The sequence below is a fragment of the Aphelocoma coerulescens genome, chromosome 4A (genome assembly GCF_041296385.1).
Source record: "Aphelocoma coerulescens isolate FSJ_1873_10779 chromosome 4A, UR_Acoe_1.0, whole genome shotgun sequence".
In the NCBI taxonomy this organism is placed as follows: Eukaryota; Metazoa; Chordata; class Aves; order Passeriformes; family Corvidae; genus Aphelocoma; species Aphelocoma coerulescens.
In genome coordinates, this window is record NC_091018.1 from 4,689,367 (window position 1) to 4,716,776 (window position 27,410).

Consider the following 27,410-nt stretch of genomic DNA (forward strand, 5'->3'; position numbering starts at 1 on the left):
CGGCTGAGTTTCCTCTGCGTCACTCCGATATTCACAGGGATACAGATGGATGTTTTAGATGCAAATACAGGCAGACTTGTGCTGCTTGAATTTACAGATCCTCATCTGCATGAACAGGAACTGGGGCGGGATGAGCACTCTGAATTAATGTTTCCCAGGCACCAACTAACACCAAAAATGTTGGCTTCCATTCCAGGCTGCAAAGTGGGTGGAACTACACTGGGCATAAACTCTTCCACTGGTGTCAGGCCACTGCTCAGGGCTGTGCAGTCCATGAGGTACTTCCCTTGCTCCATCCTTCTCCCCTGAGAGCACCAGGATCCACAGGAGCACCGGGATCTGCCCTATCCAAGCCCTCTGCAGACACTCTCAGCTCCAGGATCCAGCTGGGCTCTCGACAGCTGGAGCACTTCTGCATTTCTAGCCCTTCATTCCAAGGGCTCCCTGTTCCTCATCCTCCCATCCTCATCCTGCAGCTGTCCCTGGCTCAACAGTGCCAGCCACAAGAACTCTCTTGCCCACTTAGCACAAAATTCTGGGGATTTTTCCCCTAAAAAAAAAAAACCCTGTATATCTTTACCTCTCTTCTTTCCTTGCCAGCTTCCATTTCCCCACATCCCATTTTTCCCCTTCCATGCTGCCTCTGTTCTTTTATTTTCTATGTGTGAAAATAAGAGCTTGTCAGCTCTGTCTCCTCTGTAACCAGCAGGGAAGCAGCTTTGGGAGAGCACGAGCTGGAAACTTCCAACCTCGCTCCTCTTCCCTCCCCAGAACAGGTCAGAGCTCCACTCACAGATCCCACTCACGAAGGGACAAACTCCTCAGGGAATATAAAAATCCCCAGCAAGTTCCTAAGCACCCTTTTTTTGTTCCCCTCTGAAGTGTCCTCCTCCAAATCAGGACAAACATCACTGTCCCCCCCTCACCACAGTGCACATCCGAGACACAGACCAGCCTCCCAAATTCTGTCCCGTCAGCAAAACCAGTGGCAATGCGACTTCATCACTGTGACTTCATTATTTTATTTGTAGCATGGCTAAAGCAAGGGGCTTTCCCATAATCTCACTGCCTGTAAGTCCAAGATCTTTCCAGCAGCAATTTTCCAAGATAACTGTATGATCAAGACAAAAGCTATGCTCAAATTATTAATATTTTAAGAGTTCACAGCAGCTGAGAAGGTTCAGTAAGGGGATGTGTCAAGCAATATTAATAGCAAATGAACAAACTGCTGAACTAATAAAATTTGATTTAATGATATGCCATCACCCTTAAATTGACATTCATATATATGAAGTAAATGACTTAATATAGTTCTGCCTTCATTACCTATGAATGAATAATAGGAAGTGAAGCCATTCTAACTTTGTCCTCAACATTTGACAGCTGTCGCTGAGCTGTGGGATTACCACGGAAGTAATAAACAGCATTTCCAGGAAGCTTGCTGGAACTAGACCTGACCATAAAGAGCTTTCTGGAAGAGAGCTGTCACACAGAGAATGGATCACATTTTCAGGCCCAAGTGCATGCTCCTTGCTGCCACATTTCCCAACAATTTAACCTCGAGATGTGTCACCGATGCTGTTACTGACGAACTTCCCATACAAGTGACAAAACCCAAAAGCGTCTTCATTAGCTCTGTGTGCTAATGAAAATTTACTTCTTTCATCAGCCTCATTAATTTTCTCCTTGATGAAGATATAACAACAGCCCCCACTCATTCCTGAGGCAGCATGGCTGAGGGATGTCCTGGAAGTGCCCACAAGCCTCTAAAACCTCCCTATTCAGACCTCCCACGTAATTGATGAAATGATTCCACATTCCAGAGTGACTGAGCTGAGAACACTGGGACCCTGAATTTGTTACAGTTATTTTAAAAGAAAAATGCTTTGGCCCAATGCGAGGCAAGTGCTTCTATTTCCTGCACTGGACTATGTAAATATTGCTTTATTTTTTTGAGACAGAGTTTGGTGGGAGCCTGCCCTGACAGAAGTGCTGGTTCCAGCACAGACACCCTGGAATACATATCAAAAGTTTAAAAAAATTTTACAACCAACTAAAAGGACAATACACAATATTTTTGGCCCTGTGAATCTCTCTAGAGGAATCTTCATGATTTATTCTCAAACCAAAAAGCAGAACCAACACAATTAAATTCCTAAATCTCTGTGTGCAATCACAAAAGAGCAAAGATCTCTGTGTCAGAACAATTCTGGTGATAACAAATGTCTCTGGGATCAGTAAAGCACTGAGAAGAAATAACATCCACCTTTTATACATGAGGGATTGTGCTGCTTAGAAGTGGAGAATTGATGTGATCAGGGTTCACTTTCCTCCTTTTTCCAGTTAAGTGCCAAAGGTTGTGTTCTCCTTTGCCTGGGTTGGAGGGTAGGGGCAGAGGAGACTTTTCCAGTTCTCTGCTTCCAAGACTTCCATTAACTTGCTGCTAAAGATGACAGGGAAAAAACCTCTCACTGTAACAAAACCAAAGAAAACCCCCCCAAAAAAAAACACCAGGAAAAAGGAACGATTTTTAGGTAGAAAGAAAGCACTAGGGAATCAGTATTTCCTTCACTAGAGCCTGAGCACATTGAGGTGAGTTTATTTCAGACCTCTGCAGTTTCCATTTTAGAAAAGTTAACAAGTCTAATAAGGAAGGAGCAGCATTAACCATGTCTCATCTACAAGGACTGATCTTAAAAGTGCATGAACAAGTAAATATAACTGAAAGCTCCTTTCTCCAGCTTCTGCAGATTTATCCACCTTGTACTCTGCACAGGAAAATCTTAATCACAGTTTGACCTTCAAAAAACTACTTTGGTATCACACAAAATCAAACAAAACCCTAACGCCAAGGAAGTTCCTGTACAAGTACTACAGGGATATGCCCCATTTGTCCCTGTCTTAAAAGTGAAGGAAAAAAATTACTGAAGAGTGAGATAACGAGACTGTCTGAGCTAATCAATAGAGAGGAAGTAACTTGTCAGACAAAATTCATGTAACAGCAAGACAGACATTTAAAGTTCTGTGAAATGAGTCCTGCCCTAAAAGTATCTCTGATCGCTTTGCAACAGGGCTGCACATTAAATTCAGTTCATCATCATATCAAACCCCATCCAGGCACAGTGTCACAGGTGCCTCAGAACAGTGACTTCCCAGCCAGAATATGTCCAAAGGAACTGAAATTTTCTGAGCCACGTCTAAAGCTGCAGAAACCAAACTCGTGCGGGACAGGCAGAATCCCCGGATCACCTCCTCCCCCCACAAGTGCTAACGCTTGCAAAGCCGAGGGGGATAAAGAGCTGACAGAAGAGAATCAAACAAAAAGTGCTACAGATGTTTCAGTGCCAAAATACATTAATTCTTGTTTCGACTTCACTGACGTATTTTACTAAAAATCCCAGATATCAAAAGAACAGCCAAATCCAGTGTAGGCGTTTGGAGTGAAAAGCCCAAACAAATCAGATTTCTGCTCAACCCAATTTCTTCAGCAGCTTCGAGTCCATGACCTAATTCATGAGTCAGAGTTTAGACACCTGCAAGATGCAAATTTCCAAAGTAGAAGGTGGCCTTGGCAATTCCTCACACAGTTCTTCACAGAGATGCCAAAAATCAGATTGCTGCAAGAAATAAAGGAAAGGGGGAGCATTTGATCTTTTCTCAGGGATATTCAGAAGCTCTGGTGATGGCTTCTCTTGGCAGCTACTCAGCAAAGGCTGTGGATCAGTCGATCTGGGGTTTCACCCACATCTCTCCCGTTCCTTTTTTTCCAAGGAAACCTGAGGATGCCATGCACAGCACCATAGCTCGTTTATGTCATCCTGTTGACTCCATAAATCTGGATGACCTTAAATGAGGCTCTTTCCTTAAGCAGTCTGGGGGAATCAGCTCCAGCAATCAGTGGGGAGCTCAGTTAAAAGTCAGGTCATTAGCAGGAATTGTCAATTAAGGCAATTCCCAAACTAGGAATCCATGTTTTTATCAATACAAATTATATGAAACTAGCAATGGGAAGAAACCATAATAGAAAGGCACATCAGTCTGTAAATCCTTCTGAAGAAACTTTTCCCTTTACTTACATTTCCCCATTTTTGTTCCATGTTTCTGTTCCATGATGATACTGACAAATTTATTACGGTTGTTATTGAACAAAATGAGAGCTAGAAATTTTTATTCACTACCACTTTTCATGCAGTGCCAGATTAAGATAGATTAAGTCTCTGGCTTCAACTACCTACATCTTAAATCACTATTATTTTGTGTTTTAATTCTGAATTCTAAATGTTTTGCTATTTGATCTGAACATAGTTTATCCAAGATTAAATAGTTCTGTGAAGTAACATGAAACAAGCAAGAATCTTATCACATCTAAAGAACTATATAGCCTAAAGTCCATGAATAGAATTTGATTACAACTCAATGTATAAGAGAAATCCATCCAGCAAAGCAATAATCCAGTACAAAAAAAAGTAAAAATCAAGTGATTACAAAATATTCCAAAGCCATAGGATGCCACTCGCTCATACGTTTGAAATAAGACTTTTTAAAATGCCTAAGATGATTAAATGTTTGACATAGCAGTGTGCAAAAATGGAACATAGGGCAGGTCTAGTGCTTGAATTTCAATCTCTCTGACAAGGAAGCAGCAGGCTGAGAGAACTCCAGAGCTCCCAACTACCATTCCTAGTTATTTTTATGCTCTGTGCAGGGAAATAGTTCAAGCTTTTCTTTCGAGCCATCAGACAAGGAATAAGAGTAGTAACATGTCTAACAGTGTAAGTGCTGTCCATAAACTCTCTAAACAGAGCTGCTGGTGAAAACCTAAATGTAATAACTCTAAAAAATACTCTATTGAGCAGGATAAATTAATTCCGTGTCAGCAAAAGTAGCGCAGTATGAAATAACGTTTCTGGGGACATTCCCCGTGGCTTCTCTTGCACTTCCCTCACAGCCATTCCCAGTAAAGCCTCAAAAAAGGAAATTCTCCTCTGGTTTATTTTTCATGTAAGCCAGAGAACAGAACATGAAGGACAGGAGAGGTGAGTTGGCTCCTTAATCTCACTGAGCAAGTGGTTTGCTCTAAGAGGATCGGGCAAAGTGCAACACAGAAACAATGAGTTACTGGGAAAAGTGAGTATACAAAGAAAGAACTGTATAAAAGAGCTGTGATGAGAAAAAAGCAGGAAAATTCAGACTGAGATAGCCCAAAAATGTCAGAAGAGTGAAGTAAATGTGACTTTCATATTTATGAAACATTTTTTCTTTAAATCGTTGTGTGATTAGCTTTTTCTAAGTTGCCATTTTCCTGAACTTCTAGAAATATCACACAAAACAAAGACAACCTCATCCTAAGAAATTGAGATATTATTAATTTCTCCATTAAAATGCATTGTGCCACCTATTGCTGCAATTTTTTCTTCCTGGAACACTACTTGGTAAATTAAAATGTAAATCTGGCCGCTTCAATCACTCTCAGCACATACAGCAAAAGCCCAGTGCATAGAGGATCCAAGAGGTTTTCAATCCAACACTTAAATATTAGGAAAAACAAAAATAAAACTTGGAAAAAAAACTTGAAAAGTTCTTCTGTGAGGGTTATAACAGCTGTAGTTCATAAAGGAAGTGGTGCCATTTATAACCAAGGGTTCCATCCCACAGCCCCTGACCCAGGGCTCAGGAGCGGAGGGGCTGCACCCGGAGCAGCTCTGGGTGAGCTGGGCTCCTCCCAAGGGCTCTCTGCACTGACCCGGGGTGGATCCCACCAAAAGAGCAGCAAAGAGCAGAGGTACCCGGGGTGCTGATCCCACAGACACAGCACAATTCCAGCTGCTCCGCTGCTGAGAGCATTTTGGGAACGCCGCAGTTCACGCTCCCACCTGGCCACGGGACCCCTGAGCTCAGAGGATTGGGCAGGGGAAGGTGGCACTTCCAGCCTGGCTCCAGCCCCGGGCAAGGATGGCTTCATGGCATAAGAGGAGTTCACTCCAGGCTCCAGCTTCTGCTGCAATCGCGTGGTTTTCCAGGTGGCAGCACCGTGGGTCAGGGCGGATCTGGGAGCCAAACATCCCACCCCACACACAACCCCAACCCCAAACGCCAACCCCAGCTCCAGGCATTCCCAACCTCAGCCAGAAACACAAAACCAGCACAGGGAAAGAATTATGGAAATGGATTCACTCATGTGAAATCATTTCAGGTTGCATTAATCCCATTGCACAGCCTTAATTGGTATCTCTTAAAAATTAAAGGTTAAGTGCATTATTTCCCTGGAGTGAGCACAGGCTATTGATTACCTTCAATCTGAAAATGAATTCAGTTATTTTATATATTTTACATATATTAAGATTCTTCCTTTTAAAAGCTTCAAGGAGTTCTGTTTTAGATAAGACATCTCTGCCATCATATCCCTCCCTAGCTCACGGCCTCTGTAATTAAGAATTTAAAGGACTTCAGAAACAAAAGGGTGTCAATTAGATCTTAAACCCAGCAGCTGTTTAAGACTGAATTTGCATTTTTCCTTTACTATCCTTTTGTCAATACCAAGTCACATTCTCAAATGTAGTTTAAATAACTTGATAATGTAGATGAATTGACAATACTATTCACAGAGTTTCTTTTCCCTAAAAATATATCAGTGGGACTGCAGAAATTCAAATTATGACCTTTAACAAGCATCTAACCATGTTGTTTGCTCCCTGCGAGCAATTTTCAATTTCTAACTTAAAAGGAAAAAAAAATCAGGCGCCTGCAAAAATGCTAAAAGTCATTTACAAAACTTGAATGTCCTTGACTTACTTTAGTCTTTTTCAGGGACAGAATGAAAAATTAGTATTTCCTCTAGAGGGCTTCAGGATCTGTATTATTTCCCAAGTCAGAGTTATATTGCACTGAGTGGCTGCACTAGTGAGGGTCAGAGAGGCTCCTTGCTGTTCTGATTGCTCCTGCTTTGGGGAAAAATCCTCACAATTAGTGAAGTGCACAGGTCAGACCCCGACAGTCCTCCCATGATTTGTGTCCTCACTTCCCAGTGCCACTGTGAGAATCCAGAACTGATGGCTATGTGATTATTTTAACTAGAAATGCTGAAGTTAATCAATTTGCATTGTTTTCTTGCAGTTTTGCTCTTTATGAGAACAAGTACTTTCTTTAAAGATTACCTTAGTTTCATACAAAAATGAATTCAAAACTTAACAAAGCTGTCTAAAGCAATGCATATATGAAAACTCAATCATCAAATAAACTACTTTATTATTTTTTTTTTTTTAATCTAAGACTGTATAGTGATAATCCTGCTAACCAAGTTTCTGATGCAGAATTTATATACTAATACAAAATTTAACTGCAGTTCAGGACTTCAAACCTAATCACTTTACTATCTCCTTGTTTCCCTGTCTGCCACCAGAAATCCTAGGCTTGATCAGCCGAGATATTCTGCTCTACATTCTGTCATTTTCCTCTGTTTTTGTGCAAAACTTATACTTTCTGTGTCTACCTCACTTCTGAGCCACTGTCATTCACTACCTCTCAGAAATTCCTACTTTTCAGGTAAAATCCTTGACAGTTACAGGAAATCTTTTTGAGATGCATCTCAAGAACTGCTTGGAAAATGCTCTCAGGCACAGGGTGGGATTTTTGGGGATGGTCCTGTGCAGGGCCAGGAGTTGGACTTGCTGATCCTGCTGGGTTCCTTCCAGCTCAGGATATTCTGTGATTGTTTAATTTCATGACTGAAACAGCTGCCAGCCTGTTCAACTCTCCAAATCAAGCATGTGTTCTTTTAAAATAGAAGTTTAATTAGATTTATCTCCCGAGCGATGTTTGTCAGATAATTGCAATCAGTGGAAATCATAACTGGAACTAAAGTTCCCACCCGAAGATCTCTCCCTTCCATGGAAAAGACTACTGGTCACAAAGATATCTGAAGAATACTTTTTTATGAATTCTGGTGAGATCGTGGAGGGTCCTATCCTTGGTACCAGTTGTTATTTAATACAGGAAGCAACTGCAGTGATGATTTGTGAGAATGTGGCCTTGATTCAACCAAGAACTTAAGTGCCTGCCTCACTTCTCTGTAAAATGCTAATCCTCCAATTGATTTCATGGGAATATTCATGATTCAAATCAAACTTAAGTGCTTTGCTGGAGCCCAGCCAGAGCAGTGCAGGGCTGAGCCCACGCTGGCCAAAGCTTTGGAGATGGTCCCATCCAATTTCCCAGATCGAAATTCATGTCTCTGGAAGGACATCCCACAGAAAATTTATACCTCACTTAGAGCCTCCTCCATTTTGAAAAATCCCCTGCAGGAATTAATGACTCCCCTGATACTTCCTGGTACACGAGTGCCAATTTCCTCAGCAGAGATGCTTTTTGGTAGCGTGTTTACATCTTCCAGAACTGACCATTGCACCACTCTCAATGTTTTTCCACTCTAGGAACTCGATGGGTTGTGACTTAACACCTGATTGCAAAGAGATTTCATTCCTTGCAATGCTGGTGGGCTGTTGGTTGAAGAAAGAGATAAACATAAAAGAAAATTTCTCATTTCATCTCATAATCTATTCATTGTCTTCTTCTGTCATAACCTCTGGATAGTACTTTGAGAAGTTTGCTACAAAACCCTTTAAAATTGTCCATAAATATTAGTTTACTCACAAAAATACTGCATAACCTTCTGGGGACTCACAGTCATGGCTTTTCAGTGGAATGAGAAAAAAAACCAAACACCAGGGGACGGAAATATGAGAGCAGCAGTCACATTTCAAAGTGAAGCTACTGACCACAAAGAGATGATGAGAAAAAATTCTTCCAGACCAGGACTGATGGTGGGGTCAGTTCTGGAGACCTGGAGCCAGTGAGGAGCCAAGAGAGGTGGAAGCATCCTGCTGGGCACTTTTCAGCACAGGGACAGGGGTGTGAGACACAGACATGAAAGAAATTCCTATTTCCATTTTTCCTGGACGAGTCTGTCTCAGCAAGGTCAGGTTGGTAAATGCAGCGAGTCTGAACTGAAATCAAAGAGGTTTGGCTCTACATATGGAAAGACAAAAGGTCAAAACAAGTTCCTTTTCCCAGGATTGAAGAAAATATCCTCGGAGACCTGACTGATAAGGGATGGTACCTAAATGGATGTTTTCATCACTTTTATGATTAAACACCTTCCAAAGGTGCTCAGCTACCTCCAGCTCTCCTTTTAGAGCCAGGAGGAGACCATTTTATAAGTTCCAGTGGCTCCAAATGAAGTGGTTGCTCATATTTGAACAAGCATTCCAGTGGTGGAGCTCATCAGGGAACAAGTTAAGGCATTTTTCCCTCCCTTTTTGCAGCTATAAATGCCCAATCAAACTGTAAATTTTGTTGAAATGGTCTTGTAAGAACTCTCTCCAGTTCTATTAAAAAAATATCTTTTAAAAAGGGTGCTAACTAAGCTGAAAACAACCTGTAACGAGTTTATTTTGTATGTTGGGAAAATTTCACGTTTCTTTGTCAAACAGGTTGTTACATCTTGCTACTACAAAGTTGGCAATTGTGCTGTATTTTGGATATACTGTGAACATATTTTGATTGGGTTCTGGCAGGCTCCCAGTTAAGCTGAATTACAATGAATGCCAACAACACATTACAACTTCTTTCAGTAAACACGAGGCACAGTTCTCAGGCAAGCAGCCATATGCCATGTTCTCACACACTTCTTTTTCAACCCAGAGAGCTGAATTTAGCTGTTGCTTAGGAAGGAAAAAAAAAAAAAAGTCAGTGGATCTCCTCTTATACGTAAGAAAAGCTGAATTTGTCTCGTTGTCAGACAGAGATCTGTATGAAATGGCACCAGAGGAAAGGTAATTCCATTTCCAGGGCCTGGAGACAGGTGACAGCAGGGATGTGGTGCCTCTGTGTGGACTGGAGCAGGGAGGGATTGACTTCCATGGTCGGGCACATATTTCAAAGCTGCTGCAAACACCCCCAAATCCTGCTGGAGACAGCAAGCCTGCCAGTCTGAGGAGGGCTTTCAGACTGAAGCAAGGCCTCTTTGAGAATACAGAAATTTATTTCAGGGAGACTTTTAGAATTTTAGTTAAAAATGCACGAAGAAGAACCAGGCTAGGAAGAGGCACAGTCAGAATTCAGAGTTCATCCCTTGGTAAAGATTTCACTTCTCACAATGAATATGGATGTTGCTAATCTTTTTAAACCTCATAGAAATGACAGCTCTCTTCTTTGAAGCCTGTCCAACAGAGAAAACACAATGGGAGAGATAAAATTCACCTAAAAAAAAAAAAAAAAAAAGAGGGAATATTTTTCAGACTGGAGCACACTTCCACTGCTGCAATCACCCTCCTGCTGGATAGGGTGGTGCTGCTGCTCTCCAGCTCTTGCCTGCATATTCTGATGCACTTCCTTTGTTAGCAAAGCTCAGATCTCATTATAATTGCCCATTTCACAGGTAGGAAAACTGAACCAAAGAGATGTAAAGCAATTTTCATCAAATCACACCAAAGAGCAGCAGGAGAACGAGAAACGGGCCCTGTGTCTGTTCAAAGCTTTCATGTATGGGCTTAATTAACTGGGAAAAATTAGAATCTTCTCTAACCAGAAGTGAAGGGAGCTCACACACTGCCTGATCCCCCACAAAATATTCATGGGGTCTGAGAGAACAAAGGAAAATTTATGACATGAACTTCACCCCTTGGTTTTGGAAAAGAATCTTTCAATATTTGCAATAAGCACTGTTCAAGCCACGTTTTCCTCTAATGCATTTTAGTTTGCAAGTGTTCATAATCAAAATAAATTCCAAGTACTGCAAATGAGACATGGAAAATTACATCCACTTGGTCTACCACATCTTTATCACATTCCTCATGCCAAAAAATTCAAATTACTCTGTATTATGTATTCACACATTCTGTTGCTTGCTCTTTAACTCCCCTTGTTTTCCCACACATCTCTTGTTCATTTTGCAAATGTTATCTTGTCTTTTTCAGTTTAATCCTCTGTACTCCCATTTCTTTATCTCAGTACCTCAGTTTTGAGAATGACCCTTCTGTTTCTGCCATTTGCATCCTGCAGCCTCAGCTCCAGCTCCTCTTTTCTTACCTGCTGTTTGTGGTGCCATTTCTACTGAGGCTCGGCCGAGAGGCTGCTGAGAGCTCAGTAATGATCAGACACGGTAAAATTTGCAGACCATCCCTCTGTGCAATCCACTCCATCCCCTTCTAAACAATTTTAATTCCACTCCAAGTCTGTGCCATTGCCGTTTTCTCTCCTCCCAAGCAGCTATGTCAAAACTCATCCCCTTCAAAGGCTTTGTTACCAAGTTGATAAACCAAAAACACATTGTGCTCTGTATTTCTCCAAAATTTAGATGTGCACTGGCATAAAAATTTCCCCACTCCTTGTTTTTTCAATTACTTCAGCCCAAAGTGTTCTCAGAACTCTCCTACAACCATTTCTCCCACTGCAGTGGATCCCCAGGCTCTGTGCCTCCACACGGTCTCAATCTCTGATGGGTTCATGGAAGAGCCACCTTCCAGCTGCAGTAAAAAAAAAAAATCTCAGCAACACTTCAGGAAGATGTACAGCTACAATATCTCATAGATCCATGAGGCACCTCAGTATTGTTTCCAAAACTGAAACCATTGTGGACTTACACTATGAGGAGTTCTAGTTTCTGTCTCATCCCACAGTGGGGATACACTGCTCCTGCAGCTGCAGGAGCTCTGAACCATCCACCTGGACCAAAACCAGCTCAAATTTTCACACCCAGCTCCAGTGCAAATCCTGCCTTTACAGAAACATGAACAAGAACGTGGCTGCTGATGTGAAATATCACTCTGCTGTGTTTTAGAGCACCAGACCTCAGCTGAAAGGCTCCTCATTCCAGGGGCATCCTCCAGGAAAACTCATGTGATTTCACTCTGCTCACCTCAAGGACACCAACTGCTAAAGATGTGAGCAAGGGCTGCTTAGAATTTTAAATTATTTCATTTGTCTGCTGCAGGATTTGCTGCTATACCTTGAATTTAAGGGTAGAAACTGATGAAAAGTTTCCTCAAATTTACACTTATCTCCCAGATCCATTTTGTGAAGCCACACACACACACAAATTCCTCTTTCAGTCTCACTCTCCTTGTTCTTTAATTACTCAGTCCTTTTTCATTTTAAGCAGCCTTTGCTTCCCTCTCTCTTGAAAAACATCAAGTCTCTCTGGGAATCCACCTCCAAACTCTTTATAGCTCCTCCACCACTTCACCTTCCAAGTCTCATGACGTTATTTTCTCTTTTTGCTGCCTTTTAAAAATTGGCTTCTTTCACATTCCACCCAAACTGCTCCCTTTCATTTCCATAGCCATAGCAGGCAGGGTGTGCTCATGAAACACATTAACAAGAAACTTAAAAGGCTGCATCAACAAAAAGGCTGAAATATTTTCTGAAGAGATCTGTATGACTGAGAACTAGACCAGTAGGAAATGAATGAAATACAGGAATACAACAGGTCATGCCATCTGGGAACTATTAACAGATTACTGCTACTGTGAGGAGAGTCATCAATTCAGGCAAAAAAGATAAAGCAAAAAAGGAGGAGTGGAAAAGGGAAGAACCTCAGTACTCCAAGAAGAATCCTGACAGCGCTAAGAGGGGCTGGGAGGAAGGGAAATGCAAAGCTCAAGTGAATTGGGAGATAAATTTTTCATATTTTAATTTACTCGTACTAAAATTAATTAAAAATCTGTGGTGATTCCCTCCTTTTCTATTATAAATCTGTCAAAGTTTCCTTAATAATCAGTTTTATTGCTGCTAACCAAAACCATTCTGCTCAGTTTTTGCCACATATAAATGACTTGAGGCACATCCTAAAAGCTGATTGTATTAATTAATTTATATTTGTTCTTTTTATTTTAAAAGTCTGGAATGTCATATTGGATTGTCTTTTAACCCAGACCTACAAGGGGTGCCACCTGTCCACGTTTTATCCCTGTTCTAGCTCTTCCTTCCCCAAAAACCACTACATCTAAAGTGGCCAAAACAGAGGGAGGGAGAGATTCATCTTCCTCTCCCACCCACTGACACAAGAATTAGCTGCAGACTCATCTTGCTTAATTAATTTTTGTAAAGGGATGCAAAATTTCAAATAAGATCTTAAAGGTTATAATCAAATCAGCAGAGCAGCTTTCTCTCAGCACCACTCAGAAAAATTAGTTCCCCCTTCCAGGTGTTTTATGCAATGCATCCTGCTCCATCAGCATTTTTCAGCCCCTCGTTTCCCAGACAAAAAAGTAAATCACAAGATTTAGATGATCATATTGAGGGTGCTCTGATTTTCTGCTCAGCTCACTGCATTTCTGATTTCAAGATTTATCACAAATCAGTGGGTTTACATCAGGGAAACCTCACTGGAAAAAAACCAAGGAGGAGGAATAGCAGCACTGATGGCAGAACCTCGAGTGTGACTGATCAACAGATTTTTCTTTATGACAGACCTATACACAAGGAAAATAATAAAGTGGAGTTGTATATAACAAGTGAGGTATCCCATAGGGACAGTTCTCTTTCCCTGCTACATCTGCTCGTACAAGCTTTCAGAAGAATTATCCTCTGCCTTGTCAGGTTTCGAGTGCCTTAGGAGATATTTAATTCACTGCCACCGAATTTAGCAGATATGCAGCTAGCAGTGTAAGTTGCCAGCATAATTTCTGGGTTAACCAGGCACTTTTTCACATCACATTATATTAATACAGTGTAAAATTGGGTATTGCCACGTTTATCAATTTATCAGATTACCAGAGTTATCACATTTTTTAGCAGACTTGCAGTGCTTCTTATATAACACAGAATGGTTTGCTATTACATCAGACTTTGTTTTACTTCCAAATAAGTTTTTTTAGGCCTCTGAAACTTTATGCACAGCTACTAAGACTATAAATATCACAAATGCATCAACAAAAGTAGATCTGAATGCAAAATAATTTGCACAAATGTGCAGTTTTGCCATGGAAGGATAAGCACAGCAAGGTCTGAGTGCAAAGAACTAGAATTGGAGGAAGTAACCAGTAATTAGAAAGGGTTGTGTTTTATTGTTGTCTCTTGGAGATATGTAAAAGTTATTTCAAAATTTGGTTTAAATACATTTTCCCAAAAACTCGTGGATCCTCAGGTCTTACACACAGAAAAATAAGCAGTACACAAACTGCTCCCTCCAATGCACACAATTTCCAGCTACAAGGTTACAGATTAAAATTCCAAACACACAAATACTTCAAGAAGTAAAGCTTGAACAGAAGTTTTAGTGTAACGCTTAGAATCCCTCTAGCTGGAAGCAGTAAAAGATGGGAAATACAAAATTAAAATTTCAGATTCCTTTTTCAAGGCAAAGAGTCTCCTTTTGCTGTTCTCATGAATGAGGCAGGGAAAAAATAAGCTCTTATTTAGTGAATTCTGACAGCACTCAGCTGCAACCAAGCTTGGTCTATCAAAATTAAGGGAATGTTACTGAGCTAAGACAAGAATTGCCTCTTACATCATACTTAGGTGTGAAATACCATCAGCTGGATCAAGGCTGCCTCTCTCTGCACACTCAACTCCCACAAAGAACTCTGATTTAGGAGTCAATGAGCCCATTTATAAAAACCTCATTGATTCTTCCCAACATATCATATTTTTCCATGTAAATCTTAATTCCTAACAGCAGTTTCTCCCAAACTTGCCTCGCAGGGAAATCAGATTTATTTGTCCACTACACCTCAGTCACGTGATAATCCCTTTTAAAGATTTATTTCTCATTTGCAATCTTCTGTCCCTGTGGTACTGGGACTGGCTTGAGTAAAAGGTTTTGTTTCTGTTATTTCACATTTGAGGCTTTGTTGCATTTTGTTTGCTTTAGCAGTCGAACTTTTAGAATTACTTTAGTAGAACAGCTTGTACCAAGTTCTTATTGTGCCCCAATTTATTACATCAGCTGGCTGCTGGCACTTCCATTGGAGACAATGATCCAGACACATTTCCCGTACAAAGTATCCTCCTACTCTCCTCAAGCAAGGAGTTATTTATTTTACATTGTATTTTCAACTCAGCAGACAAAAGGCAAATGGTGTTGTGTGTAATATGGTTTGACAGAAGAACATATAATGCTCAAATTGGGCAGTAACTTGTAAAACAGTCCTGATGAATATTGTGCTTAAACTCAATCGGGTCCTTTTCCCAGTATTTTTCCTCCACTGTGTACAGGCCTCAGCTTCCCAATAGATGTAGATATCCCAGTACAGAAATGAATCATTAGCAGACAAATTAAACTTCTTATCAAAATGGAACTCTATTGTTAACAGATGAAAAATGAGTGGATCGAATGTTGCACAAGGAAAATCCAATAAGGGCTCCTCTGCACCCCATCAGCTCCTGCCACAGCACTGAATTCACAGTAACTCACTCTCACCAATTATATCATACCTGAATGGATTTTCCTCCCTCTAAAGTAATTCCAGGGTACAGCTATGCAACTTAATTTCCAAATTAGTGGTTTCCAGGGAATGTGTTAGCAGAATAATAGGCTGAGGAAAATGAAGGGGGGGAAAGGCAAGCTGGGAACCTTCTTGGAAAACAGTAAGAAAAATACTTGGGAAACAGTAAGAGCATGAAATGATAGGGAATGAAGAAGAGCCTAAAATTCATTTTCAGTGTTCACACCTGGATGCTGAGCTTGTTTTGTAATTGTTTGTTCCAGTGACAGAACAAGAGGGAGGAGAGAGACAGAGGGACTGAAGCAAGAACACACGAGGTGTCCGTGTGACCAATCTCAGCTGTTGAAAGGTTTCTAAGCTTTTCTTTAAATACCAAGAGACCTGTGCAGGTCACGGCAATCCCTGGGAGGGAGCAAGTCAATCTGCAAGGAACACAGTCAGTAATGACTCTGCTAACAGGGTCCTGCTTCCCAGCATCCTCTTGAAATTTGAGTTTTCCAGCAAGCAAGGAGAGAAGCTGATATTGAAACAGAAATTTTGCAAAGCAAAGCACTGAGCTTTTCTGCCCTCAGAGGTTCCACAGGAAATATTTTGTAATATGGAATGTAACAGGACTTGGAAACTGCGAGTTGAAGGGGGAAGGTGGGACACAACCAGTGCAAAGAGGCTTCAGAGGTTTGGGAAGTGGCTTCTCTGTGAGCTCAGTTAACACCAGAGAAGGGAAGGTGTGTGCAGCTGGGAAAAGCCTCAAAACCCTGCAGGAGCTGGAAGTCACCCTCACTGCAGGATTATGATTATTAAATCTCCACTGAACTTTTATTTATGTGCTCTGATGTCCCACACAGGCTGCTCAGCTTCCTGAGCCAGGTTCTGTGTGTGCATGGCAGGCAGCAGGACAGGCAAGGGAGGTGTAGGCAGAGGGCTGGATGGTGACAACAGAGTCCAGCTCCTGATCACAGGGTGGGTAGAACCACAGCAAGTGCTCAGAAAGAAGGTAAAAGAAATCCTGATCTCCCCCAACAAGATCCTTTCTTCCTTAAAGTAAACAGGAAGGTTAAACAGTGCAGGAGGCACCACAACAAAGGCAAACTTCTGAGGGAACAGTCTGCTGCTGCTGTGAGCCTGGGATAAGCCTTAAAGGGTTGGTTTAAAATGAAAATGCTTTTCTAAAGCAGAGAAAGCACCTCTTACTTCTTGACTGGCGCTAAAATGAATCACAGCACTGTGAAGAAAACATGGATTTGTCAGTTGTAGTCATCACTTTCCTGCTATGTTGTGATGACTATAAATGGCTCATTTGAAATATCAGTCATTCTGTAATTCCCAGCCTTTCATCTGGAGCTGCAGGAATGCTACAGCACTGCAGCTTCTTCCTGACTCAGACCTGGACTTCAGGGGGACCTTTCCTTTTCCTGGCATCAAAAGTACGAAATCAAATTAGTAAAGCTCAAATTCATGCTGCCATCATTTCCTTCTTTGAAAATAAATATATAAACACAAAAATAATTTATGATAACATACTAATAAACATCATTTTGTTGAACCACAGATGATCTATAAAAGGAAAAATTGCAAGGTAATCACCACACAGGGGAAAGTAAAATATACAGGCACCACTGGGATAATAAATCCTCTGATAGCATCTGGGAAAGCCCTACTGTCATCACACCATTATTCAAAGTATTATTAATGTGGGTGAAATCTTCATAGGAAGATTATCCTTATCTTCCTGTAAAATCCATGGCATTCTGTGAGAAAAGCACCAAAGGCTCCATGCTCAGCTTTCCATCATAATCTCCTATTGAGAACTCCTGCAAGTCATCCATCCAGGAATCTGAAAAGGCTTTTGCTTGGGCTTGCTCAGATGGAAAGAAAGGGAATAGAAGAAAAAAAAAAAAGAATCTGTTTTTTCACGCCTGGTTCACTTCATCCCTGAATTTGCTCATTTTCATGAAAGGCAAAATACATGAGTCAAAAGGCAACGTGTGGCTCAGTAGGAGAGGGAATGAACACCTGCATGTTCAGACCTTTAAAAGGCATGTCCTTCACTTTTACAAATATTTCAAACCAATTTCTGCCATCTGTAATATTACAAAGCATTTACAGCTCCACAGCATTTTCAATACAGTGAATTTATTTTCACATTTTCCCAAAAAGCCTCTCCCAAATACAGGTCTTGGAGTCACTGCCTCCAAAAAAATGCTTGGCTGCAAACATGTACCAGAGCGTGAAGGCCACCACTTCTTTGTGTATATTATTTTCATAATGTTATTTTAAGCAAAGTATTTCTTAAAATTACATTTCACAGCTTAAAAATTTACCAGGCAGTAATTGCTTTTAGCAACAGACAGAGACGCCATTAGGATGATTTCAGTGCTGTAATCAACACACACTCTCAGCCACACAATTCTGTCTGACTCATTCCCTGCACAGACTCTAATTAACTTCCAAAGGAAAGCCAGGGGATTCCTGTTGGAGTAATAATGCTGTGGAGACATTATGCAAAACTTCACCTCTAGGAAACAATCTGGGCTCACCGTGATTGCATCCCAAAAACCTCCCAGAAAGCTCTGATTGCATTCCCTCCACCCCCAAACTCATTTATTAACCAGAGCAAGGAGAGAATTTGTGGGGTTTTGCCCTTAAAATGAAAGCATATCCGAAAAATAAAAACAACACTGCTGAGAAAACACTGTAGATAAAGCTGGATCCTATAAGTTTGGAATCCATACAATATTTTACATGGGATTCAGTTATCAAAATGGGAACTCAGTGACTTCACACTGAGGTTCTGAGACTCAGCCCTGCTGTGGCCAACAGATCCCTCTGTGGACAAAGGGGAAAAGAGCCAGGAAATCTTACATAACTCACATCACATCATGGAAACAGCAGGGCTGAAAAACACAGCTGAAAAATCTCCCAACTTTGATTCCTGGAGAAGTTTTGGAGGTTTTTTTCCAGTGTATTTTAAATTTATGAAGAAATTTATACTGATGGGACACTGAAATTGATCTTTGAAAGAGAGAAGCAGGCCAAAGAAGGCCTCATTTCAGCTATTTGTCTTCTTTTGTTGTCTCTCTTAACCATATTAGAGACCCTGTAGTCCCTCCTCTCTTTCGTGTTGGAACTGGATAGGAAATTTACAGTATTTACACCTTGTCTTCTTCTGCAACTGAGTAAAAATCCTCATTTTCACATTGCAAGCATCTTTAACCCCATTTATTTCTTTTCATGCATTATTATAATCTTATCAATCTTTTTTTTTCCCATTGCTTCCTTTGAAGCAAGTTTTCCTGTCATTTCATTATTCCCATCCATGGACAGGTGATTCATTTCTGACGTGCAATTACCACAATTTCTTTCTGCCCTTCATTAGAAGTTTCTGCTGGTATTAAATACCAGACCACTGCAAATAAAACAGGCAGATTCCAGCAGGAAAGATAAAAATGTAAATAATGATGACATTAGGGCGATTATACAGCACAATCTGGATCATTTGGTGGGTTAGAACTTCTCAAAAAGTCAATTTTCAAGCGGCCAAATCAGTTTTGCACATTCAGGACTGAGAACTGTAGGGCACACTTGGAGAATGGGGGAAATCAGACACTCTGGGAAAGACTTGAGATGGTCCAGTAAGTTAATCTGAGCCCCAGGATATAGTGCCATGGAGAAAGACACAACCTGAGCTTAGATAAATATGTAAAAATGCTCTGACTGAAACAGGGGAGGGATTTTACCTCTGGATGCCCCATGGGTGAAGTTGTGCTTAAATATTGCACCCAGTGTAGACTCCTACAGTTTTAGGATGTTAAAGAAAATGAGAAAGAATGAATAAAAGTGGTACAGGATTTAGAGGAACATCATTAGTTCATCTCCTCACTTCATCCAACTTATAAAAAATCAGACTTGAGTGGTCCAGCTCCAATTTATTTGTACCTGTTCAAAGAAAGAAAATACCAGGAACTGGAACACTTTCAGTTCAGCAGTGAAGGACTGGTTGAATATTAAAGCCAGACAAAAGATGGAAATGAGCTGCTTCAGAAAACAAACAAACAACAGAACCCTGGAAACCCATCAGCAAATGCTCTTCCACAGAAGCAGCACCCCAGACAAGGGATGGAACTTCTGGTTCTCAGTATTTTCAAATGTAACTCTCTGCAAAATTCTGCTTTAGTGGAAGAGTTTCTATGCCCAGTGCTTTGCAGATGGTGGCACAAATACCTGGTCCTCTGGGAATTCCCTCACTGGAGTTGAGATTCCATCAGCTCTACTTTTCATAATGTATTGATGGCAGAACTAAATTTACTAGCAATATTACTCTATTTTAATACTAAGTGTAGTCACCAGTTCCAGCTCTTCTCATTGCAGACCTGTAAGAAGATCAAGTCAACTGCTGCAAGCCTTAGAAAAAAGCTTTGGAAAACCAGCATTGGGAAAAACCTAAAGGAATATGGAAAATATGTCAGGCACATAAGAGCCAAACAACTTCTGTGCTCTCACTACTGCTCTAAAGGTTCTGATTTTATTTTTATGAACATCACCCTGCTCAATCAAGAATCCTCTTCCTATTTTCTTCCCTGACTGAGATTAATTTTGGTTGACCCTAATCTACACTTCCAGGAATGCTGTTCCATGTAAATAAAATCTTGCCTCAGGCTGCAAAGCTCTGAACTGTGCAAAACACAGATCCGAGGTACTTGGGGGTGAACCCAGCAGGAGCCTTAAATGTGAAAAAGCAGATTTTTGGCCAGGAAAGAGAAACATTACAGGGGCTGTACCACTGAACTGGATTTATCGCTATCCATTCAGACAATTTCCAAATCCCAGAATAAGTATCTGGGCTCTGAGAAATGTTTCCATACAGACGCTGGGATTTTGGTGTCCATGTAGATGTGCTCCCATTTAGCCTCTTTTATAATTATATGGATAAAGAAGCTGAACAATCTGGCTGCTCTTCAATATCTCTGTGACTTATCTTTGAAGAAACAGAGGAGGAGGGGAATGGAAAAATAATAATAGGACAAGATTTTAGAAATTATCATAGTGCTGAAGCATGTGTGTGCATGGAGATCGGATTCTCTCAGAATTACAATAATAATGCTCTCTTCATTGCTTTCCAATATACTTTGGATTTATTCTAAGCTCCTTGGAACATTTATTTTCTCCCACTTTAACAAGAGCAAAATGAAGAACAACAGTTTCAAGAATCCAGAACAGCAAAACAGAGTTTTTTGGGGAAAGGAGTTGGCTTGGGGTTTTGTTTACTTGTTTGTTTCTGGGGTATTTTAGGTTGTTTTTTTTGTTTGTTGGTTGGTTTTTGTTGTTGTTTGGGTTTTTTTTTTTTTGTCTGTTTTGTTGCTTTTTTTTGAATGGAGATCACCATAAATCCGGTATTTGCTTAGAGTGATGCAGTTTTAGGGCCCTAAATTTCAGTGATTCCCTATCAGGTTAGGACTGGAGCTTGACTTTTAAAGACAGACTGGAACTTGAATTTTCATTTGCTGATGCAGCAGAAAATTTTACAGAGTTCCAAGTTCTTAAGAGCATGTTGGCTTTGCAGTAATTAGGGCTGCAGGTATCCTGCAGAAATCAAGCTGACAAGCAGAACGAGGCAAGGCAAGTCACAGCTCTGGCAAAAGAGATTCCACACAACTTTTTCCCCTCCATCAGCAAAACCACTCAAAGAGGTCTCTGCCCTCCTTGCAGGATTCCTGACCCATCTGGGCTGGTGAGAGCACGCCTGGAACCGTGTTATAAACAGGATTAATGACATGATCCTGCTTAAAATTGACCCTGCAGAAAGAAGAGGAGGGGAAAGAAGCATTTTTAGCAGTGATTCATTTCACAGCCAACCCTGCATATGGTTGTTACCACCACAGTCAGGGAGATGGGGACCTACTGAATTGGATTAAGCTGAATTTAATTAATCTCACTTAAATTAGATTTATCTAAGTGTATATTAAACTGCGTGTGTTCATCGAGTGGGAAAATGATAATCTTTGCTCTTCAGCAGAGATTTTCATGTACCTGCTGAAAATCTCAGCACTACAGTAAGTGCTAAATATGACAAAAATGGAATCTTGCTGCACTCTGGTCCAACAGCTAAACTTTGAGTTTGAATTATGGAACTAATTATTCAATTGAATTAAATAATACTTATTAAGTTTGCTATCCTGAGGAAGCAGCTAACTTTTTGTATGTGAGAAAACCATTTACTACCCAAGCTCCTTAATTAAAGCATCAATAACCATAATCTCCAAACGAAATCTCATCATCTGTAAAAGTCACCCCTCTGTCATAACCAAGATGCAGAAAAGCATAAAGAAACAAGCAATGCTGGCTTTATTCAGGCTGTAATAAAACAAAATTAAAACCAAACTTCATAGGCAGAGATTACTTGCAATAAATCCATATTGTCTAAATAAAAGATAAAAGGCTGGAGAGGGTGCTCATTTATTCTCTTTCCATGAATTCTTTGACCATTCCCAGTTATAATTTCAGTCTCAAAGTCTCACTGCTGCAGCTTCTTTGTACCCTAATTTCCAGTGCATGGACTTGGTCCTAAAGGCATCAATTTTTCGTATTTGCCAACAAGATAAAAATGAAACAATGAATAGGAAACCCCCAAAAACCCAAAGTACACATCGACAGGCAGTTTTGTTTGGGATTTAATACAGTGCCTAACATCTTTATTTGCTGCATTTGGCCCTGCTGAGTATAGAAGGTAAATTTCCCAACTGAAACCAGCTCAGAAGTAGGTGAGGCTTTCAGAGATTTTTCTCAGGGTAATCATAGATAAAGACTAAGGTTTGATGAAGTACCAGCAGAAGGTCATTTTGGCCAAGGATACCCAGCACAGGCCGTGGTGATGTTGGTATTGGGATCCAGACCTTCCAAAGGGGATTCCCTAAATAATGAGAGCAGAAGGAGCTTTGGTGTCCCAGAGAGGCCCCACCCCAGCCAGGGACTGCAGGAGATTATGGAGGTGTTTACAGCTGGCCTTTCATAAGCACAGCAATAAATCAGAGCTTTAATCCCCTTTCCTCCATGAACATAAACCCTGCGATTAATCCAAAATATTAAAGCAAAATTTTACAATAAAACTTCATGGAATGTAAAATAATAACAGCAAATACCTGAGAGGGGGAGTGGCCAAGGATTTCATATTGCAGCCAAAATTTACTAAGCACTTTCTTACTATTGACCCTGATATGGGCCAGCAAACTTCCCCAGTGAGAGCCTTAAAGGAAAAACATGTTCTTAAAGGAAAACAAAACCCAAAACCAATACAGAATTTGGGGTGATAGGGTATTCTGGGCCAGGGATAGAGAGCCCAGGGGGAAATGAAATCTCTATTTCTCACTAAGGCAGCAGTCAGTCTGGTTGGAAACCTGGCATTTTCAACACAACTTATGTTTCTAAGTTGTTATTTAAAGTATCTTCTCTGAAACCACTGAAGTTTCAGTAGCATCAGAGTTGTCATGTATGATCAAAAGAAGGGACTTCACAAATCCATGCTCAGCAGTGATGAGTGACAGCTAATTAATTAAGGTCACACTGGCACTGAAGCACAAAGCAGCAGAAAACCCTCTTTGGACAGAGAACAAAGTTTAGGAGTTTTTAGAATTCCAACATTCAGTGACTTTCTGTATTGTTAAGGCTCCTTTCTTAGTTAATACTTACTGCTTAATAGTAAGTATTAGCAGTAGTGAGCTGCTGCTCAATAACACATGTACCCCTGACATAAGCACAGTGTCCAGGAGCTTTTACCCATTTCACACCTCAGAAATTATGGAAAAGACTCTTCTACAGTAGTATATGCTATGGCAGAAATATGTACAATTATAGACAGTGAAAAAGCTTTATAACTGAAGGGGTACAAAATAATTGTAAAGAAGAAAAAATTATGTATTGTTTGTGTGCATTAAAATGACTCATCTCCATCCCGACCTTGTAGAAGAACTCAACTCTGATGTTGTAACCAAGAATAACCTGACATTTTCATATTTAATCCCAAATATTCCTCAGTTACTTTACCCTATACTTGGTTTGATAGCTGGGAGTATCAAACACATCTGAAAACAATTGAAATAGAAAACTCTAGTAAATATTGCACGTAACACTGGACATAACATACCTGTTTTTTCCTTAAACACCACAAGAGCCAAACTCCTGTTTGTAAGCCCAGCTGGGCACCCACAGAAAACAAAACACATTCCCCAGTGGTGTAAAACTCACTGACACGATTTTTGTGATCATGCACATGCAGTACTCTACTGGAATGAAACAGGGCTTTTTAAAAAGTATTACTTAAGAAAAATATTCTGGAACTGCTTTACAAATATCCTCACCAGCACCAGAAGTAGCTTTGTGCTTAAAAGTTAAAATTTCTATAATATAAAAGTTTGGGGCATGGTACTCCAAGCCCATAAAAAACTCTGGTCTAGGTGAGCAGCTCCAACAACCACCAAAAGAAAACCACATTTCACACCCCCCTAAAAAGGAGCTGCCTGAATTTATCTCTCAAGAAGAGGATATGAGGCAGAGCCACATAATGGAGACAAAAGCCTGCACCTGAGAAAGGCCAAGCCTTCATTTCTCTTCCAGCTGAGGTTCCTCCAGCTGATCTGATAGGAGGATTTCATCATTAGCACATCATCTTTCATAATTAAACAGGAATTCAGAAATTATAGCCAAACTTTGGATAGAAGTGGGTTCATCAACCTGAGGATCAGTTTCCTGTTCTGGCATTAGCAAGCTCATTATTGGCACTTCCTGAATACATTTCCCTGTTAACAGGGATCTAAAACTGGCTCACTGCATCAGCTGAAATCCTCCTAGCCATGTCCCTAAAGCTGACTTCAAACCAGCTTTTTAAAACACACACAAACCCCCTGAAACCCCCAAAATACCCAGTCAATAACTCAGCAGGAAGAGGGAAGAATTTACTGTATGAAAACCCATCAAGGCTCGGCTCCATGTCTGAACAAGCACAGAAAAGAGCAATATAACATCTAATGAGGCAGTTGCTGAATTACACATCCTGCTCCTTATTTTGGAGGGAAATGTGGCATAAACATAAACATGGAATTCTCCAAAGTATAATTTTCTACAGCTTGTGCATTAAAAATAACGTCCAGCAGAATTCTTCAGATCTGGAACCAAATGCCAGTAGAATTTGCCAAAATTGTCTGCAGATGTCTGCTGGCCAGGCAGCCCCAAAATGGTGTTGAATGCAGGAAAAATCCATTCACAGGACCCCTCTCCTCCTCTGGCTTTGAGGAGATGCCAGAGCTCCCTGCACGGTTGTTATTTCCACTCATAAATCCCCATTAGCCTTGTAAAAAGCTGTTTCTTCCTATATTTTTTTATTGCATCTGATTCCAATTCCCCATGTCTACCTTCACATGTGTGGATCCCCCAAAACCTCTGAAATAATCAGAATTTTCTGGTTTTGCATTCTAACAAATTTTTGAAGCCCAGATAAATTTAAGCATATTGACAATAGGAGTTTTTCCCTTTCAAAAGGAGAACCTGGAGTCAGCCTCGGTGGCTTCCTATCCACAAACCCCTTCCAAAGGGGCCCAATAAATTGGCAATTATTCTATCAGTGATTACAGTTTGCTGAATTTATGTGGAATTAACTATAAATGCATCCATCATCTTAGGAATGATATTTTTAAAGAGTATTCCCCTTTGCAGTTCTCTCACTTTGACCAAAACCAAAGGAATATATGGACTGTAAATGCCCTGCAGTGCTCTGTATAAATTCATCATTAAATAATTGAAGTATTTCGTTATGTGAAAGTACAGCATTGTGTCACACAGTCCCAAAAAATGAAAAAAAAGATCCTTAAATTAATCTGTTTTCACAACCATTTTATTCTCCTTTTAGGTCAAAGTAATTCACACAAAAAATGTAAATATTGAATGGTTCTATTTTCACAGAGTACTCAATAATTTCCATTAGTCTGGCCAGTCATAAAAATGTACATAGATAAACTTTACATCCTAAAATTTTAATTCTAAAATGAAGAGGTAGAGTAAATAAATCTACATATACCTCAAAAATATTATTTTTACAGATTGAGAAGGTTTCATCCCAACTTCTGTAAAACTTACTATGGCTGATTGGTTTCTTTTCCTTTATTCTGATTCCACATACTATTCAAGAACTCAGATAATAATGAAAATATATGAATCTCCCTAATAAAATAAGAAGGTCTTACTCAGCCAACAATATTTTCAGCAAGACTGATTTCTGAATTTTAACACTATAAAAACTGCCTATAAACAGTATTAATTGCTATTTGTTTTTCCTTCAACAACTGGCCAAGTAATTTGCTTTCCTTAATAAAACAGCAGCTTTCCACAGCTTTGCCAGAAATGGCTGGAATTAAAAAAATATGGAGGAATGGAACTACTCTGTTTGATATTCTGCATATCTTAGCAAAATTTTTAATTCATATTTTATGTTCTGGATAAATCTGCCCTCAGAAAACACACTAAAACAAGCAAATATCTCCTCATTCCCCTCTGTAGCCTTTCAGATTGAAGCTGATCTGCAATCATCAGAAATGTGCTTTAAAATTTACATTTTTTTGTTTGATTTCAAGCTACTCTAAAGGTAAACTGAAAATTGAGTCAAATAAGCAGCTAAAGGTAAAACAAAGATAATAGGGAAAAGTTATGTTTCATTTAGAATGTCTCTGCAATTATGCCAATAAAAATACTAACGGGAACAATTGCATAACAACTCAACCCTTTCCCTTGTTAGTTTAATATATTTAGAGAGAAAATACCCTAATCCATGGAAATAGAAGTGAAATTTTGAGTTCACTCTGATTAGAGCTGTTAAAAAAATGACAAAATTAGACAAAGAATGTTTATTTATTCTTGTTTAAGGTCTTGTAACAGAGCTCTGCTTCCAACACACCTCCTTTTACAGCAATTTTGTTGTTCCAAACCCCCTTCAGAGAATACTCGTGCTGGCATCAGCACAGAGGAAAAAACTGGAGCATGAATAACTCCTGGAATCACAAAGCCATTAAGGCATCACCACCATCTCCTAACTGGGAGCAAGTTTTAGAGATCTTTCAGGAATATATAGGTCAGCATCTGTCATTCAGAGCCCCCTTGACAAAGCTCGGTTTGATGTGTTTAATTCCTGAGCTCACGTGATGCTCCTTATTTACTGGGGGGAATAAATTGGATGTAGCTGTTTATGGTACGAAACTGGGAAGTTTTACAAAGTGCTAAACACTGAATGCCAATCACTGGATGAATTAAGTTCTTAATAGTAGAAAAAAAACAAAAAAAAGTAGGTTTCCAAATCTAGATTTGATTGAGTCTCTCAGTGTTCACAGAACTTCTTCAATGATTAAATTTTTTTTGTTAAATATGACTGCAAAGACATAAGATGCCAAGAAAATAAAGAGAAACTTGTTACAATTGTGCTGTTCAAATGAATTTTTCATTCCTCATGAGATACCAAATACCTTCTTTATTCACACCAGCAACAACTGGAACAACATTACTGCCAGGGCTCTGATCTGGGAATCATTCTTTATGGATGAGGCTAAACATTCCCAGGGAGGAACACAGTGACTTTCTGGTTATAAAAATTGGAATTACTCCCCAGAAATCAATCCATAGGAAAGGTGTAAAACTGGTTATGGACCACTGTAAGCTAACTAAACTTTCTTCTACTTCAAGTGTGGAGAACTTCAGGAATAAAGAAATGAAGGGTGCACTCTTAATTCCCCATATCTGTATGTTTGTAATAGATGTACTTCTGGAAATGCTTGCCCTGGTGTCTGCAATGGAGCCTTGAAATGAAATAAAATGACAGAGATTAAAACCTGCCTTGAACAAGAGAACCAATCTTGTTGTCATGGGTTGGTTCACTTTGCTGGCTGTGGATTTACCTGAAAATATTTTGTATTGGATTCTGCAGTTTTCAGTAGA

The 27,410-nt window shown here is 40.0% G+C and overlaps 1 protein-coding gene across 1 annotated transcript in view; it reads right to left on the reverse strand.

Annotated features, from left to right (window-relative positions):
* LOC138110320 (connector enhancer of kinase suppressor of ras 2-like) overlaps nucleotides 1–23,924 on the reverse strand; it is a 135,632-nt gene extending 111,708 nt beyond the window's left edge. The window contains exon 1 of the mRNA XM_069015062.1: nucleotides 23,581–23,924. Within this exon, the coding sequence (XP_068871163.1) occupies nucleotides 23,581–23,659 (79 nt within the window). The 5' untranslated portion in view covers nucleotides 23,660–23,924. The remainder of the gene's footprint in view (nucleotides 1–23,580) is intronic.
* Nucleotides 23,925–27,410: the final 3,486 nt, after the last annotated feature.